This window comes from Rhododendron vialii, chromosome 1a (assembly GCF_030253575.1).
Source record: "Rhododendron vialii isolate Sample 1 chromosome 1a, ASM3025357v1".
In the NCBI taxonomy this organism is placed as follows: Eukaryota; Viridiplantae; Streptophyta; class Magnoliopsida; order Ericales; family Ericaceae; genus Rhododendron; species Rhododendron vialii.
This window is the reverse complement of record NC_080557.1, coordinates 24,876,195-24,891,501: the sequence shown is the minus strand read 5'-3', so window position 1 is coordinate 24,891,501 and position 15,307 is coordinate 24,876,195. Positions and strand designations below refer to the sequence as shown.

Here is a 15,307-nt window from a genome sequence, read left to right as displayed (position 1 = left end):
ATCCTATTTTACCTGTTTTCAGTTTCTTTGCGAAAGTTTTCTTCTTTTTTTTACAATAATCGAATGTTAGGCCAGGTTTTAATAACCTCAACTGATTTCGGCATCTTGAAATTAATTATTGAACAAACTTTTCAGTAGTCCCAATGTATATAATATTTAAGTTTTGTAAAATTCGAACATGTGATCTCTAGAGAACAAATACTTGGGTCGTGTTCCTCTAAGAGTTTTTTGGGCTTTTTGAGTTTTAACCTTATTTAAATAAAATTTACTTTTTTTAATTTTGCGCTAAATTTTTATAAATGGTGAGACGTAACAATAAATCACAAAAGTTTGACGTAAAACTAATAAACATAAAAAAAATTAAATAAAGACAAAATTAAAAAACCCTTAATAGAATTAGCTCTTAAGAGGTACAAAGCCTTATTTATTTTTCATATTCACTTGACTAACCCGCTTGGGTTTCTTTTCCAAAAGTTATCCCTAAATTATTCGGGAAATTTTTGGCGGTCACATGCAGACTTTTTTTTAAAGTGTTATCCCATTTAGACCATTTTTAAAGATAGTTTTACCATTTCGTCTTTGTCATTATATATAATTCACATATCTTTTTAGAGTTCACGCCCTTTTGCAGAATTCACATGTCTTTTCAGAATTCACATCTTTGTGCAGAATTCACGGCTCTTTTCAAAATTTACATCCCAAAATTCACACATCTTTTCAGAATTTACACTTCATTGCAGAATTCACATCCCTTCGAAGAATTCACACATCTTTTCAGAAATTCACACACAAAATTTTTAAGGGGGTAAATTCTTGGTGTAGTGTGAATTCACACCTGTAAATACAAAATTCACATCCAAATGCAAATAATATTAAAGAAAAAATCAATATATGAGAGGAAAAAAAACAATTTAGCTCTTTTTTTTTTATTACAAAAGTAGTAAAATCAGAAATACTATGAGACAAATTGGACTTTACGATTAGATGTAGGCCTGATCTTCTTAAATCGACGACGACGACGCTCACGTTGTTAGCACTGTACCTAGCCAAGGCCAACTTAATCAGCAAAATCGAAGCGTCGAGCCTTGTCGGAGCTTCCGCCCGGCCTTCCGTCCAACAAATTTCAACCAGATTCTTTGAATCTGTGCAGGACTGCATACATACATATAGCTATGAAGATTTTGAGTAAATACGAACTTTTCCTCTTCGTTTTCACACTTGAGAAGCCGACGGATGGAGGCCATCATGAAAGCGCTGCTTTCAACAGAAGCCATGGAGTTGGTTGAGTCATCGGCGACGAAGGCCATCGTGGAGTCTCTGGCGGCGAACGGTGACAAGTTTCCATTGGAATTGACAAAATCCACGACCCAATCTAGGATCGAGAACTGGCAGTGGAGAGTTCTATGGCTATGGCGGCGGCGAGTTCTATGGCATAGATCTAAGAAGTGTGGCTGCCACCATTGACGCGGATGCGCATGTCAACGCTGGAGAAGCAGCTGCGGCAGAAGAGGAAGATCGGCTCGTAGGCCTTGTACCAGAGGATCTTCGGCTCGAAGCTCGATCAGGCAGTCGTGCAGTAGTTTATGGGGTGGTGGTGGATTGAATGGGGGTATTTTGGGTACATCACTTGAAACGGAACTTGCGCAGAAGGAATGTGACGAAGGATGGGGCTGAACAGGCGGACGGGGAAGAGAACCGGCCGGTAGGAACCCTTCAATTATTTGATCAAAGTAATGGAAAGCAATCCATGATTTCTCGCAATAAAGTTAGGTCCCGTTCGGCTAAATAGGCTTATTTTTTTGTTCTTATTCAAAATAAAATCGTATTTGTTTATTTTTTATCAATATTTTGGGCATTATTGCATCGCCATGATAATGGGAATCAAAAAAATAAAACATTATGATTGAAATTCAATTTTTTTTTAATAAAGACGAAAAAATTGACTTAATGGCTTATTTTTGTCTTTATTCAAAAAAATTAGGTTTCGATCGCAATTTTTTACTTTTTAGATTTCTCTTATCATGCCGATGCAATAATTCTCAAAAAATTGACAAAAACCTAATTAATAGGAAAAAAATTGAATAAGGACAAAAAATAAGCCAGTTAACTTATTTAGCCGAACGGGACCTTTGGAGTATTTTGATTTCCTCTTATCAATATTAAGAGCATCCACAGTGAAATAAGCAAAATCAAAAGGTTGTTACAGTTAACAATGTTTGTTCAAAAAGAGCTCACATTGGAATAACCAAAATTAGCAACCTCTTAACAACTCATCAAATTTTGCCTTTTGAATAATCAAAACTAACAACATTTTGTCAATAACCAAATTTAGTGATCCCCACATTTTCTCAATCAAGTACGTGTATCATTACTCACAAACACACTCTCTCTAAACAATGTTTTCAAAAAATAAATTTAAAAAGCTATTTTTTCAGAAACTTTTTACAAAAAAAAAAAAAACTATATAAAAACCGTTTTTCAATTTTTTTTAAAAAAAAACTATTTTGTTTTAAAAAACTGTTTTTACACAAAACTGTTTTTTTCCACACAATTTTCTTTTCATAAACTATTTTAATACAACTATTTTTAACTTAAACTGTTTTTTTTCCAAAAACATTTTTTTTTTAAAATTGTTTTAAACATATACTATTTTTAAAAAAACTATGTTTTCAAACAATATACGTGAAATGAAGGGAAAAAGTTTGGAGGAAACTCAGTGAAGGAAGCAATGACTCATTAATTTTGATTATGAGCAAAAAATAGCCAATGTGGGACTTTACATTGTTAACTTTAGCAATTTCTAAATGGATAATCAAAATTTGATGTGGCATGTTTTGATTATTCACTTTTACTTATTCCACTGTGGATGCTATAAGCATTGACTTTATCGTCTGGAGCGGGTCTCGCTACATAGTCTTATAGGAATTCGAATCATCTCCAATTCAAAGATTTAGACTAGACGAGACAGTTCACATTTCACATTTCGACCGTCTATTGGTTTGATAAATGGTTGAGATTTGTTCAAAAACTCTCGGGAGTTTTTGAATAGATCTCAATTATTTATGTAGCAAATGGACGATCTCAACGCGAACTGTCTCGTCTAATCCAACGAAGAATCCGGATCCGTCTTATAGTGGCCTTCTACTTGAGACAGAATTTGTACTGCATAGGCCTTGACGCCCTGTTTGGATGCCACGATAGAAGGGTGTATTGTAATATACACCCTTCTAATACGTGGGCCCTCTTCTATGGCGTGCTTTGGCAAGCCAAAAACAGGGGGGATATCTTAATACCCCCTCCTCCATAATCCCCTCTAATACGCCCTAAGGGGGGCTTACACATGGCTAGGGTGAGAGCCGGCTATGTGTAATCCCCCCTTATAATACCCCCTCTTTCTTCCATTCAACTACAAAACAACCTTATCCCTCCATTTTATACCTCATCCAAACCAAGTATTATTTAATCCTCCCGTCACATCAATGTGGACCCACCCTTCTTACATAATACCCCTTACTATCCAATCCCCTCTTCATACATAATACCTCTAAACCTAATACCTCATCCAAACGAGCCCTGAGTTTAGATTATGACATGATAATCATTTCAAACTTGAGTCTAGATTTAGGTGCCGTTTCGTTTTCTTTTTCAAAAAAAAAGTAATTTTAAATTTAAATTTAATGAAAATAAAAAATAATTTTTTTAATTTTTTTGCATCATTTAAAAGATCTCAATAAGATCTATCAAACAAGATCCATATTGGTAGGAAAATTATTTGTATAAACACATGATTTTTGAATTTGAAATTACCTTTCTCTTCTAAAAGTTCTTTTTTCAAGAAACTGGAACAAGACCTTAAACTATTTAACAATGAGCCGTTCTATGATACTACTTATTACTATACTTTCTACGTAATGACAACCACCATATTGCCGATAAAATCACGCTTGCAACAATCAACATCTTCAAAACCACCTTAAAGAACGCTGCATGTTTTATTTGATAAGTGAGATAGTAGTTTCTATATGATGAACTTATACCTGTTACCTATTCCCCTATTCTCCCTTTGGAATTGAATAGGCTAAAATTAAGGGTCCATTTGATTAGTAAGAAAAATATAATAGAAAGTGAAAATGATAGAAAGCGAAGTGAAAGAAATGAAAAAGAAAATGTGATTTTTTTCTCACATCTATTTAATTATGATGGAAGTTTTGAAAGAAAATAATAGAGAGAATAAAATGTCATTGTTTTAAAAGGAGAAAAATTGCCTAAATTAGAAGAGAAAAGGTGGAGGAAAGAGGGTAAAAAGGGAAGTTAGTATAATTATTGTTGATTTTCTCAAGAAAATAAAATTTCCTAATACATTTTGTGAGAAAAACTGAGGCAAGCTCTCAAGCTTTAGAGGGTTGTACGGAAAAGTTCACTTTCTAGGATATTATTGCTAAGTGAACACAAAAAAAAGTACTTTTTTTTTCTTTATTGCATTTTCTACCATTATCTTGCTAATAGTCTTTGTTAGAACTATCTAGCAAAGTCTTCTCTTTTCTTTTCTTATTAACCTTTTTAACACCAAAAAGTCCACTTGTTTGACATGTTCAAAAAATTGAAGATTATAGCAGATAGTCCTGTCAATAGGCCGGATCCAATTTGGATCCGACAGATTCGAATTCGAATCTGAATCCAATAAGTCTTGAATTCGATCTAAATCCGATAAGACTCGAATCCAATAGTGATAATTGTAGGCATGTAAAATTTTCAGCCGATCACAAATTGTCACGTGTTGCAGGGCCTAATAAATAGGATATGGTAAATGACCAATCAAATGTTGCCAAATGTCTTTAGGTCAAAAATCAAGATGATGCATATAAGTCAATCAAATGGTGCCACGTGTCAAAGTGACACAGTTACTATTTTTATTAAGCTCGACCAATCAAATTAAGTCACTTGGTAAAATAATAATTGTGGTTCTCTTCATAAATAATTGTCTTTCTTAAAATAAAAGTAAGAAGGATAAGTATCAAATTATAATTATTATTTTTACATTAGATAAAGAAATAATTAAAAAGAGATAAATATAAAGGAAGTAGAGTTGGTCATGAATCTCCATCCTACATATCTATAAATAGAGGTGCTATCTTATCATATTTTCCATCAACATTCAAGCATCAAACTCCAGAGCTCTGAAGATCAAAGCCTCAAAGCCCTTCAGAATTCCTTAAGTCTCAAGTCCAAATCCAACAAGAAGGTCCTTTCAGATCAAAGCTTCAAAGCTCCGAAGAACATTCAACCTAGATCATCATCTTCTTCGCAAACATCGGAGAAGATTTTGTCGTTCGATCTGAGAATAAGTGTCAACCCCTCGTTTCAACGACAACCGAAGAGAAGAATCAGAGGATTAATTTTCTTTGAAAATTGCATCAGAGATTGTAACCCTAGTTTTGACACATTAATAAAATTGACTTTGTTCATCATTTTTCCCGTCTTTTTCGTAGACTCGAAATTTGTGTTCAACTGATTTTGGCACACCCGGTGGGACTATCTCTGCCTCTCATCTCTTCTCTTCAACAAATCAACAAACTCTCAATGGCTCCTAAGACTGCCCATTCAAAAGCTCCTCAAGCTCCGGTTGCACGCTCCAAGTCTTCAATCGCTACAAAAATTGGCTCTGGATTTCACGTTAAAGGTGTTGGTGCAACACTTCGAAATAAGGTGAAGGTTGTCGCTACCAAATTTGGCTCTGGATCTCACACTAAAAGTGCTGGTCCAACAACTCGAAGCAAGGTGAAAGTTGCCGCTATGGATACTGCCCAAGCCTCGTTTTTTTAAATCAAATCCCACGTTTGAGGCAGATCTACCAAAAGCACTACCAAGCTCACCAAAATTAAATCTCGAGTCTGAAGCTGATCTACCGAAAGCACCGCCAAGCTCACTAGAAGGAAGGGATGTCGTTTCTACCATAGAAGCAATGAAGGATGTGGCAACTGACATTGAAAATCCTTTTATGCCTCAGGAGTTTGGTTCAGAAATTCAGAAGAACCTAGAAGACGGCTATTTAAGTAGTTGCAGTTCTGACTCCGACTCTTCTAAAAGCACTCTTCAATCAAAATTCAATGCTCCCGCCAAGCCTACCAATTCTTCAGTCATGGATGTTATGACAACAAATGCGGTCAGCCTAGAAGAACAAGTCGCTAACCTGGCCAAAGTGGTTGAGGGAATGTCAAAAACCCTAGAAGAACGTGATGTTAAAATCGCCTTCCTCAAAAGCAGAATCGAAAGTAAAGGGGATTCAAGTCAAGTTGAATCTCAAACAAACTAAAGGCGGTATCAAAAGAGTTCACGCTTTCTGGGGAGGGTTCGATTCCCATAGACCAACTGAAGGATTTCATTCTAGGCACCATCAAGCAGAAGTACGAGAAGGCGCCAAAATCTTCTTCTACTTACGCTTAACCTTATACTAGAAGGATCAACATTTTGAAGATGCCTATTGGTTATCAACCACCGAAGTTCCCGCAATTTGATGGCAAGGGTAAACCAAAATAGCACATTGCCCATTTTGTTGAAACGTGCAGAAATGCTGGAACTGATGGTGATCTTCTAGTCAAGTAGTTTGTTCGAACGCTCAAAGGCAATGCTTTCGACTGGTATTGCGACCTTGAGCCTGACACGATTGAAAGTTGGGAGCAGCTGGAACAAGAATTTCTTAACCGTTTTTATAGCACTCGCCGTATTGTGAGTATGTTTGAGCTTATGAATGCTCGCCAATGGAAGGATGAACCTGTCATTGATTACATCAATAGATGGTGGCACGTGAGTCTAAACTGCAAGGATAGACTGTCTGAAACTTCCAGAATCGAGATGTGCATCAAAGGCATGCAATGGGATCTACAATACATTCTTCAAGGAATCCTACCTAAAACCTTCGAAGAGTTGGCTTCTCGAGCTCATGACATGGAACTCACCATTGCAGCAAATGGAAGGCAAGGCCTACCAATACAAGATTCTCACAAAACGCAAGATTCTCACACCGTAGGAAATAAGCCAGACGTTCACAAAGGGGGCAAACCCATAGTCAAAGGAGAAAAGAAGGATTCCATGACAGTGAATGTTGCACCCTTCAAAATCTCTACTAGACCTAAGACAAAGCAAGTAGAGAAGTTTACTCCTCCATAGGTGAAGGAGAAAAGGAGGCTCACGTTGAAGGAAATGCAAGAAAAGGTGTATCCATTTCCAGATTCAGAGGTCCCTTCAATGTTTGATCAATTGCTGGATCTAAAACTCATTGAGCTCCCGGAGATGAAACGACCTGAGAAGGTTAACAAGGTGAATGATCCAAATTACTACAAGTACCACCACTTGGTTAGCCACCCCACTCAACGGTGCTTCTTCTTTAAAAAAAGGATAGTAGAGCTTGCTAGCCAAGGGAAGATTGTCTTGGAGGAAGAAAACGAAACTGTAGCTGCAAATCAGACTGTAATTACTCTATAAAATGACATTCTTCAGCCTAAAGCGTCACCAAGGGTGAAGATTCAATTTGGGTCATTTGATCCAATTGAAGTAGTACAATGCCCTTCTATTCAACAGTTTGGGGGCAACATCTCTACCAACACAAAAGTTGAGGATGCGGATAATGAAGGATGGACCCTTGTTACTCGTAAAAAGAAGAAGCACGCATCAAGTGTGAAGCATCCCCAAGCTGCAATACCAAAGCCTAGTCCCAAAAGGATGCGTGCGAGAAGGCAACAAAGAAGAAAGAAGTCGAAGAGAATATCCTCAAATCGGCAAGAAGATATGCCCGTCCAAAAATTGCATGCTCCTTTTACCATATGGGATTTACTTCCTAAGAAAATTCACAACTCCGGTCTTTTTGAGGCTTCATGCAGCACTGTAAGTGTCGAAGAAATTGAGGATCCAGAGCTTGAGTCACCTAAACATACTCCAATCAAGGCTGACTCTACAAGTTGTACCAGTCATTGTCTTGCTTGCATTGGAAGCATTACACTGTCTGATAAGGATTTACTGCTTGTTGACATAGCACATAATCGCCCACTCTTTGTCACCAGATACATATGTGAAAAGAGGGTCAATAGGATGCTCTTGGATGGTGGATTTGTAGTTAACATCTTGCCGCTTCGTACCATGAAGAAACTTGGCATCCCTATAGACGAACTAGCACCTAGTCGTCTCATGATCCAAGGATTCAATCAAGGGGGGCAAAGAGCTATTAGCGTGATTCGTCTGGACTTGCTCATCGATGATATGATTTCAAGTGCATCACTTCATGTCATTGACGCCAAAACTTCTTACAACGTGCTTTTAGGACGGCCCTGGCTCCACCGGAATGGCGTCGTCCCATCAACCTTCCATCAATGCTTCAAGTACTGCAAAGATGGCATGATAAAGAAAGTGGTAGTTGATGATAAACCCTTTAGCGAAGCCGAGTCCCATTTTGCTGATGCTAAATTCTACTTAGCAAATGTGGTGTTGAAGGACTTAGAGCCTACTACCTCTTCATCAAGCTACACGCAGTCCAAAGCCAATGACTTGCAACTTAGTAAGACCAATATTCTAACTAAGGAGAAGGAGAAAATTGATCAAGGTGTCAGTCATCATGTAGAGGAAGCAGTAAAGAAGAAAGAGACACCCGTACTTCGTTATGTGCCAAAAGTGAAGAAAGGTGAAGAGTCGGCCTTAGATGGATTGACGCTCCCAGTCACTAACCTTAACAAAGCCAAGGTTGCTCCACCCCTAAAAGGATTTGTTCGAGCCACGCATAGCCCCATAGTGGAAAATGATTACTTGCCTTCACAAAGAACAAACGGCTTTGATCCCAATGCCTACAAGCTTCTTGCAAAGGCTGGACATAATCCTAAAGATTCAACTTCTCTAGGGAAACTTCTGCCTGAGGCGAAAAGATACATGGCTTGAACTCAACTCAGACGATGCTCAAGCAAAAGGAAAATGCTGTCAAAGAGTCTCAAACAGGCCTTGGATATACCACACTTTCTCTTGCTCACATCTTCATAAAGAAATCCACCAACAATTACATCACAGCAAAAGAAGGAACCTCATCAGTTTCATCTAAGACATCTGTCTTCGAACGTTTAAGTGCTCCGAAATCTCAAGTGTCAATCTTTGACAGATTGGTGCCCCGAAATGAAGTAGTTTGTGGGCAGCATGCCCTTCGAAAATTTCCAGATTTCCGAACGCGAGGGCCCGGAATCAAGGGAGCGCGTGCCCAGATGGCGAGCGCTCAAAAAATACAGAGTTGCCACTCGGGTTTTAAAGGTCGGACACCCAAGGAACCGTATTTCAAAGCACCTTCCGCGCTTTATTTGATTTGAAAAAGTTAAGGAACCAGTCCGTCATAACCATATCTGGGTTCGGGAGCCAGGTTACGAGAAGGGAAGGGTTTTAAGGCATCCCTCTCGCCCAATCTGGAGATCGGTCTCTATTTAAGCATTTTGCGAAAATATTTGCGATTCTTCTTTTATTTAACCAATTTTTAGCCAATTAGGGCGGGGAACCAGTTAATCAAGGATTAAAGTTATAACAATTTGCAGGATGTGAACAAGATTGCACAGATGAATGATATACGAGAAAATAAATGGGATAAGATCCAACACTGTGGCTGGACATTAAAATAGTGCGTTGGAATGAATCTGATACAAGCAGTAGCCAACTTGCATGCATGAATCTGCTAGCATGCATGTCAACCGTCGCGCATTAGACTCATACCATCCTTCCAATAGGTTCAATTTTACCTCCTTCTGGGCTCTGGAAGGACCAGTGCACACCTAGGATCAAACCAAGCAGTTTATATTTACTGAAAGTAAATAATAATTACAACAAGGGATAACAAGAATAAAACACGACCCCTAAACAATGGGGGTACCAAAGTAGAGGCCTTTAGACCAAGTTGCCCATGCAAGGGCAATTGCTGGAAACAGGCTGACCATCACGTGATGGAGTCAGTTCATCGCGCGAGTGTCATGACTAGACTTTCAAGAATTACTTTGCATGCCTGGGCTCTGAGACATGTTCAGAAGCAACCCAGGGGCATTCCCAAGCTAATGAATAAGAGTTCTAAGTTAAACTACGAATTTTATCATGCAAAATAGTGAATCAGTTTTAGTCATGCTTCACAGTTATTCATAACACTGATAAAACAGAAAATAAACTAGCGTCCCATCCCCATGAGGACCATCGCGCGCTGATGAGAACCGTCGCGGCTTGATTGGGTCCATCGCGCGTGGGAGTGCTAGTGCACGATTTCTTGTAGCCTTGCTGACTTTAGGACCAGGACTGGTATAGATTACCAACCTTGGCCCTGACAGCCCCCCTCAGGAATCAAAACAGTAAATAGTAGGGAATTATACCTTTGCTTGAGTGTCTTGAAAATGGATTGAACAAGATGGTGTAGCTTGGAAAATGAGTGTATGGATGTGGTTAGAGTGAGGAGATATCAAATGTGCTAGGGCTTGTAGAGTCTTTTTTGCTTGAGAATTGGTAACCTTTTGGAAGAAGTACCATGGGGGGTACTCATAGGGCAAGATAAGGTGTATGGTGGGTGAAGAACTTGGCTTACCAACCAACCGACAATGCTGACCATCTTCCCTTGGTGGAGGAAGAGGCCAACAAGGTGATGGGAGTGGTTGTGAGGGTAGTGCAACCCATGCACCTGCAGAACACTATTCAGTCGACGAAAATAGGGTTCCTCAGGACAGTGGCCCCCCTGATCATCACAAAATCCTATAGGAAAAAGGTGAAAGTGACAGGTGTTAACCATCGTGCGATGAAGTGACACCGTCAACGCGATGGTTAAACTAGCCCTGTGATGGTCAACAGTAAAGGCTTTGACTTTGACCAACACCTGACAGATGGATCATCGCGAGGTCAGGGTTTTGATTTAGGGTTTTTGGGTTAAGACGAGCTCCACTCACTCCAAGCTCAAACCATTCCGCTCTCGAGACTGTTTTTGATCTGATTCATCATCGGGGAAGCAAGAAACCAAAAAAAAAACAATGTAAAACAATTAGGAAACCAGATTGGGGTGTCTACAGTAGTCCCTCTTTAACGGCACGCGGAGCACCATTGATTGGTACGGGTAACGTCAAAGATTTCTAGACACCCCTCCAATTTACCCAAAAACCGATAAAATGGAAAATGCAGACGAGTATATAGAAATACCGTGCACCAATGGATCGAAGAGCGGATCAATCATTGAATAAACTCTCCTGGGGAATAAATGAGATGGACGGATAGATCGTCGCCGATTTGACATTGGACGGATAGATCGTCGTTGATTGGAATTGGACGGATGGATCATCGTTGATTGGAATTGGACGGATGGATCGTCGTTGATTGATAATTGGATGGATAGATCGTCATTAATTGATAATTGGACGGATGGATCGTCGTTGATTTGAAATTGGACGGATGGATCATCCTTGATTTGAAATTGGACGTGTGTGCAGGCAGACTACCGCTGGGGATACAAAAGAACTCCGGATTTGAAGATCATTTAAAGCATGACGACCATAAAAATTGCTGCGGTGCCATAACGAGAAACCATGGGCCTGCGTAAGAACGACAAACATGATCGAGCCTGTCCAGAAGCTGGATTGGACCATCGCGCGACAGAGCCACTCCCTCGCGCGAGGGTTTCCTGTTAGGGCTTGGGTCTGGAAAAAGCCCACACCTGTTTTCTTCCATACAATCGACGGGGACGTTCTGAAACCACTCACAACAGTTTCAAACTCTCTCTAACTCTCTTCTCCCTCAAAAACTCTTCCAAACCGTTGATTTTCTTCCCAAAATCAAAAGCCCCAAACTCACTCACTCATCCATGGCAGACCATGGCAGTGGTGGTAATGAGGGAGAAGTGGTTGATCGTCCGGAAGACCAAGGAGGACCAATGGAGGTTGAAATAGGAGACCAACAGCCAGTGGAGACTGTCTTGGGTATTGGTGCAGTGGTAGCAGGCAGCGATGATGGCGATCAAAGCCATGTGCAGGAAGTCGGTGGCGATGACGAGCATCGCGCGACGGAGGAGGCTGGGGCCACGGGGTCTGTTGTTCGGCCATTGGACCCGAGCGTAACAGTGGAAGGCTCGGTGGTGATTGGTGGTGATTCTGGAGTCGCCGGGGGCAGCGGTGCCGATGGTGATGACATGGGGCCGAGTGGGTTTACACCGAGGGATCTGGTAAGAGGCAAGGGTGTAACGGCTGAGGAGGAAGAGGCCCCGGGGGTCCCTTTTATGTATAGAGAGAAGGATGTGCTCTTCCGGCCAGCGGCGACATCGTCGAGCCACAGGCCGATCATGAAACAGGATGTCACAGAGCTCCTGAGTGACGAACAACTAGCCCAACTTTTGGAGGATAACCCCGCGATAGGGGCTGCTGTTTTGGAAGCCCAAAAGGAGCGAGAGAGGGTGATAGCAGCTTCAGAGGCTGCGACGAGGGCCGAGAGGGAGAGAGCCGAGGAGGAAGAGGCCCTAAGAGGCATGGAGGCCGAAGAGAGGGCCGGAGCTAGGGTGTACGGGCCCAAAGTGACAGCAGTGATAGAGGCGGAGAGTTTGACTCGTGTCCCTTTTACAGCAGAGGAGTACATGCCACCCACGCCACACTTGTTTATGCCATCGGGCTTTGCGGTGTATAGGCCACAGCGGATGGAGTATGACCCTAAGCTCATCCTGAGAGATCCCGAGACCCACATTTTAAGTAGCTAGATAGAGGTAAATTCCTAGAAAACCTTCTTTATAGTTTCAAATTTGAATTTGCCCATTTGTGCTTGAATGTTGAAACATATACGGTAATCCTCGAAAGAAAAGACCAATTGTAATACCATGATCTTTATATCGAATGCCATGCATGCAACATAATAACTTGAACCAACCATCCGTTACTAGGCTGCATTGACTACCTAGAACTTGAGAATGAAAGCCTTGCATGCTGACATGCCTTCTCGTTGCTTGTCCTTGTGTCTGAAACAGGCTAGAGCGAGGTAGAGGGATATCCGTGGTTTCTGAGGCGCATGTAGCCCTTTGGCGTTATACCAGGGTTTGCCCGCCAGGGTGAGGCAGTTAATAGACGAGGTGGGCTTCATTGAGTTCATACAGACCCTTACCCCGGCCAGAAATGACCATGCCGTCCTAGTGGCACTTGCAAAGAGGTGGAGGGACACTACCAACACCTTTCACCTACCTCCAGGGGAGATGACAGTGACACCTGTTGACTTTGCAGCAATCACCGGCCTGAGAGTTGGGGGCGAGCCTATGCTGTTTGATTCGGGCATTCACGAGGACCCAGTGGCTCTAGAGTGGTTCTTGGGAGAAGCGCCCAAGATTGTGGAAGGGATGGCAAGGTATGGGTAGTTCACCAAATACCTCAAGAAAAAGGTAACAACTGAGCAGGAAGCGGAGCAGATGGCCCGGGCATACCTACTGTACCTCTTTGGCGCGTCCTTGTATCCGAATAGGCGTAGTAAGGTCCATTTGTCATACCTGCCTGCACTGAGGGACTTGAGGACAGCTTCGCGCTTTGACTGGGGTGGAGCGGCATTGGGCGCGACCTATGGTTTTTTGGGCGACTCGTCGAGGACGGAGATGAGCACTGCTGGGTATTGGAGAATCAGGGAGGTATGATTTCAATAGAGTAAAGCACAATTTCATATTATACTTATATCCATTTGATTGTATGGCCTGCTTGATTGTATTATTGAATGCACTGTTGATTCGCTTTGCTTGTGAACCATGCAGCTTTGGGCCTGCGAGGTTTTGAACATGTGTCGCGCAGCATCCAAAAGCTTGGATTTGGGGATTCTCCCTCGTGCTCACATCTAGAGCAAAAAGAATATGGGAGAGAAGAAAGAGAGAGGCGACCTGAACGGCTTTTGAATATACCTTGACGAGCTTCGACCCTCACAGGTATAAGCTCAAAACTTGACTGAACAAAGTACACATCTCTTTGTATTGCTTTAATGCTGTCGCTGATGAATTCTTGCATTGTTTCCCTATCCTGTGTGCAGATCGAGTGGGATCCTTGGAGAGTGGTAGGGCCAGAGCCTGAGTACCTGGCTAGGAGTAGGGTTGTGATGGCTAGCAGAGTGTTGCTGGAGTCTGCCTTTGGTTGGTAGTGGTACTTGGGAGATCGGGTGACACGCCAGTCGCTCGGCTTCACTGAGTTCCAAGTGCCGGGGCCACTTTCGCCGTGGGCCTCACACACAGGGGAGCACACACTAGCTGAGCTAGAAACGTTTACGCAGCCTGACACAGACCTGACATGCCACTTACGTCTTGACACGGACTATGTAACATACCAGAGGGAGCGTTTGGCAGGGCCGCTAAAAAGTTCGAGAGTTCAGAATGGTTCGAAGTCAGGCTCATGGAGCTGTTAAGGAGAGAAGGGTTGCAAGAGAGAGACAGAGTGGTGGCGAAGGCCGTGTGAGACGAGGCTTGAGCGGACCAGTGAGAGGTGGGCCATCTGAGATGCTATGGAAGATAGCAGTGGTAGACTCTTATGGCAATCCAGCTGAGCTATACCTAGCCCCTGCCAGAGTTAAGCCTATGCCAATTACTGTTCCAATAAGACATTGTTGTTTCCTTTCATTGCATGTCACTAGATTTGAATTATCGCTGAATTGCCCTGATAACCCCCAATTCGCTATTGCAGATACTAACTGAGTGGGCGAACGGAGCTGTTCGTCACATGCTTGCACTGGAGAATGCAGTAAGAAGAGCGGCAAGTGGTTTGCCATTGGACTTGCGCTATCCAGCGCCGATTCCATCAGCTCAAAGATCTCAGGTATACCCTTCAAAAAAGGATACATTCCTATTTTCGATACTTGATATATGCAACCCTGCTTGACACGTATTATGCTTTGATAGCCATTGATTTGATATTGATCATACCTGCTTTCAAACATACGATATGCAATATGTATACTAATGCACAAAAATTACGATGCAGGCACACAGACAGGCGGCTCCTAAAAGAAAAAGCGTCAGAGACCCTCCACAGAAGAAGCTAGCAGAGAGGGCTCCGACTCCTCCAGTTACTACCAAGCGACAAACGAGAGGCTCACAGCCGACCGCCATGAGTGAGGAGGCAGCCCGAGAGGCCGTGGCGTGCGCAGAGGAGCGGTACCAAATCAAGATGGCCAGAAGCCTTCACAAGATGAGCCGATCCGCAAGAAGCGACTAATCCTGCCTGAGGTCTTTGAGGAGGAGGACGAAAAGGAGGAAGAAGAAGAGGAAGAGGGATCGTTAGACGGCAGCGGCTCTGATGACACCGCAGACGATCCCGGATACAAG

The 15,307-nt window shown here is 41.9% G+C and overlaps 1 protein-coding gene across 1 annotated transcript; it reads left to right on the top strand.

Moving 5' to 3' along the window:
• The first annotated feature begins 9,809 nt into the window (after positions 1 to 9,809).
• Positions 9,810 to 13,915, top strand: LOC131326078 (uncharacterized). Its single transcript, XM_058358673.1, has 2 exons — positions 9,810 to 13,633; positions 13,754 to 13,915. Exon 1 carries the CDS (start codon positions 11,843 to 11,845, stop codon positions 12,722 to 12,724), a length of 882 nt encoding a protein of 293 aa, XP_058214656.1. The 5' UTR covers positions 9,810 to 11,842; the 3' UTR covers positions 12,725 to 13,633; positions 13,754 to 13,915.
• Positions 13,916 to 15,307: the final 1,392 nt, after the last annotated feature.

What these genes read in the sequence shown, in the direction of transcription:
- LOC131326078 (XM_058358673.1), top strand. Translation starts at nt 11,843, where the DNA reads ATGGCAGACCATGGCAGTGGTGGTAATGAGGGAGAAGTGGTTGATCGT.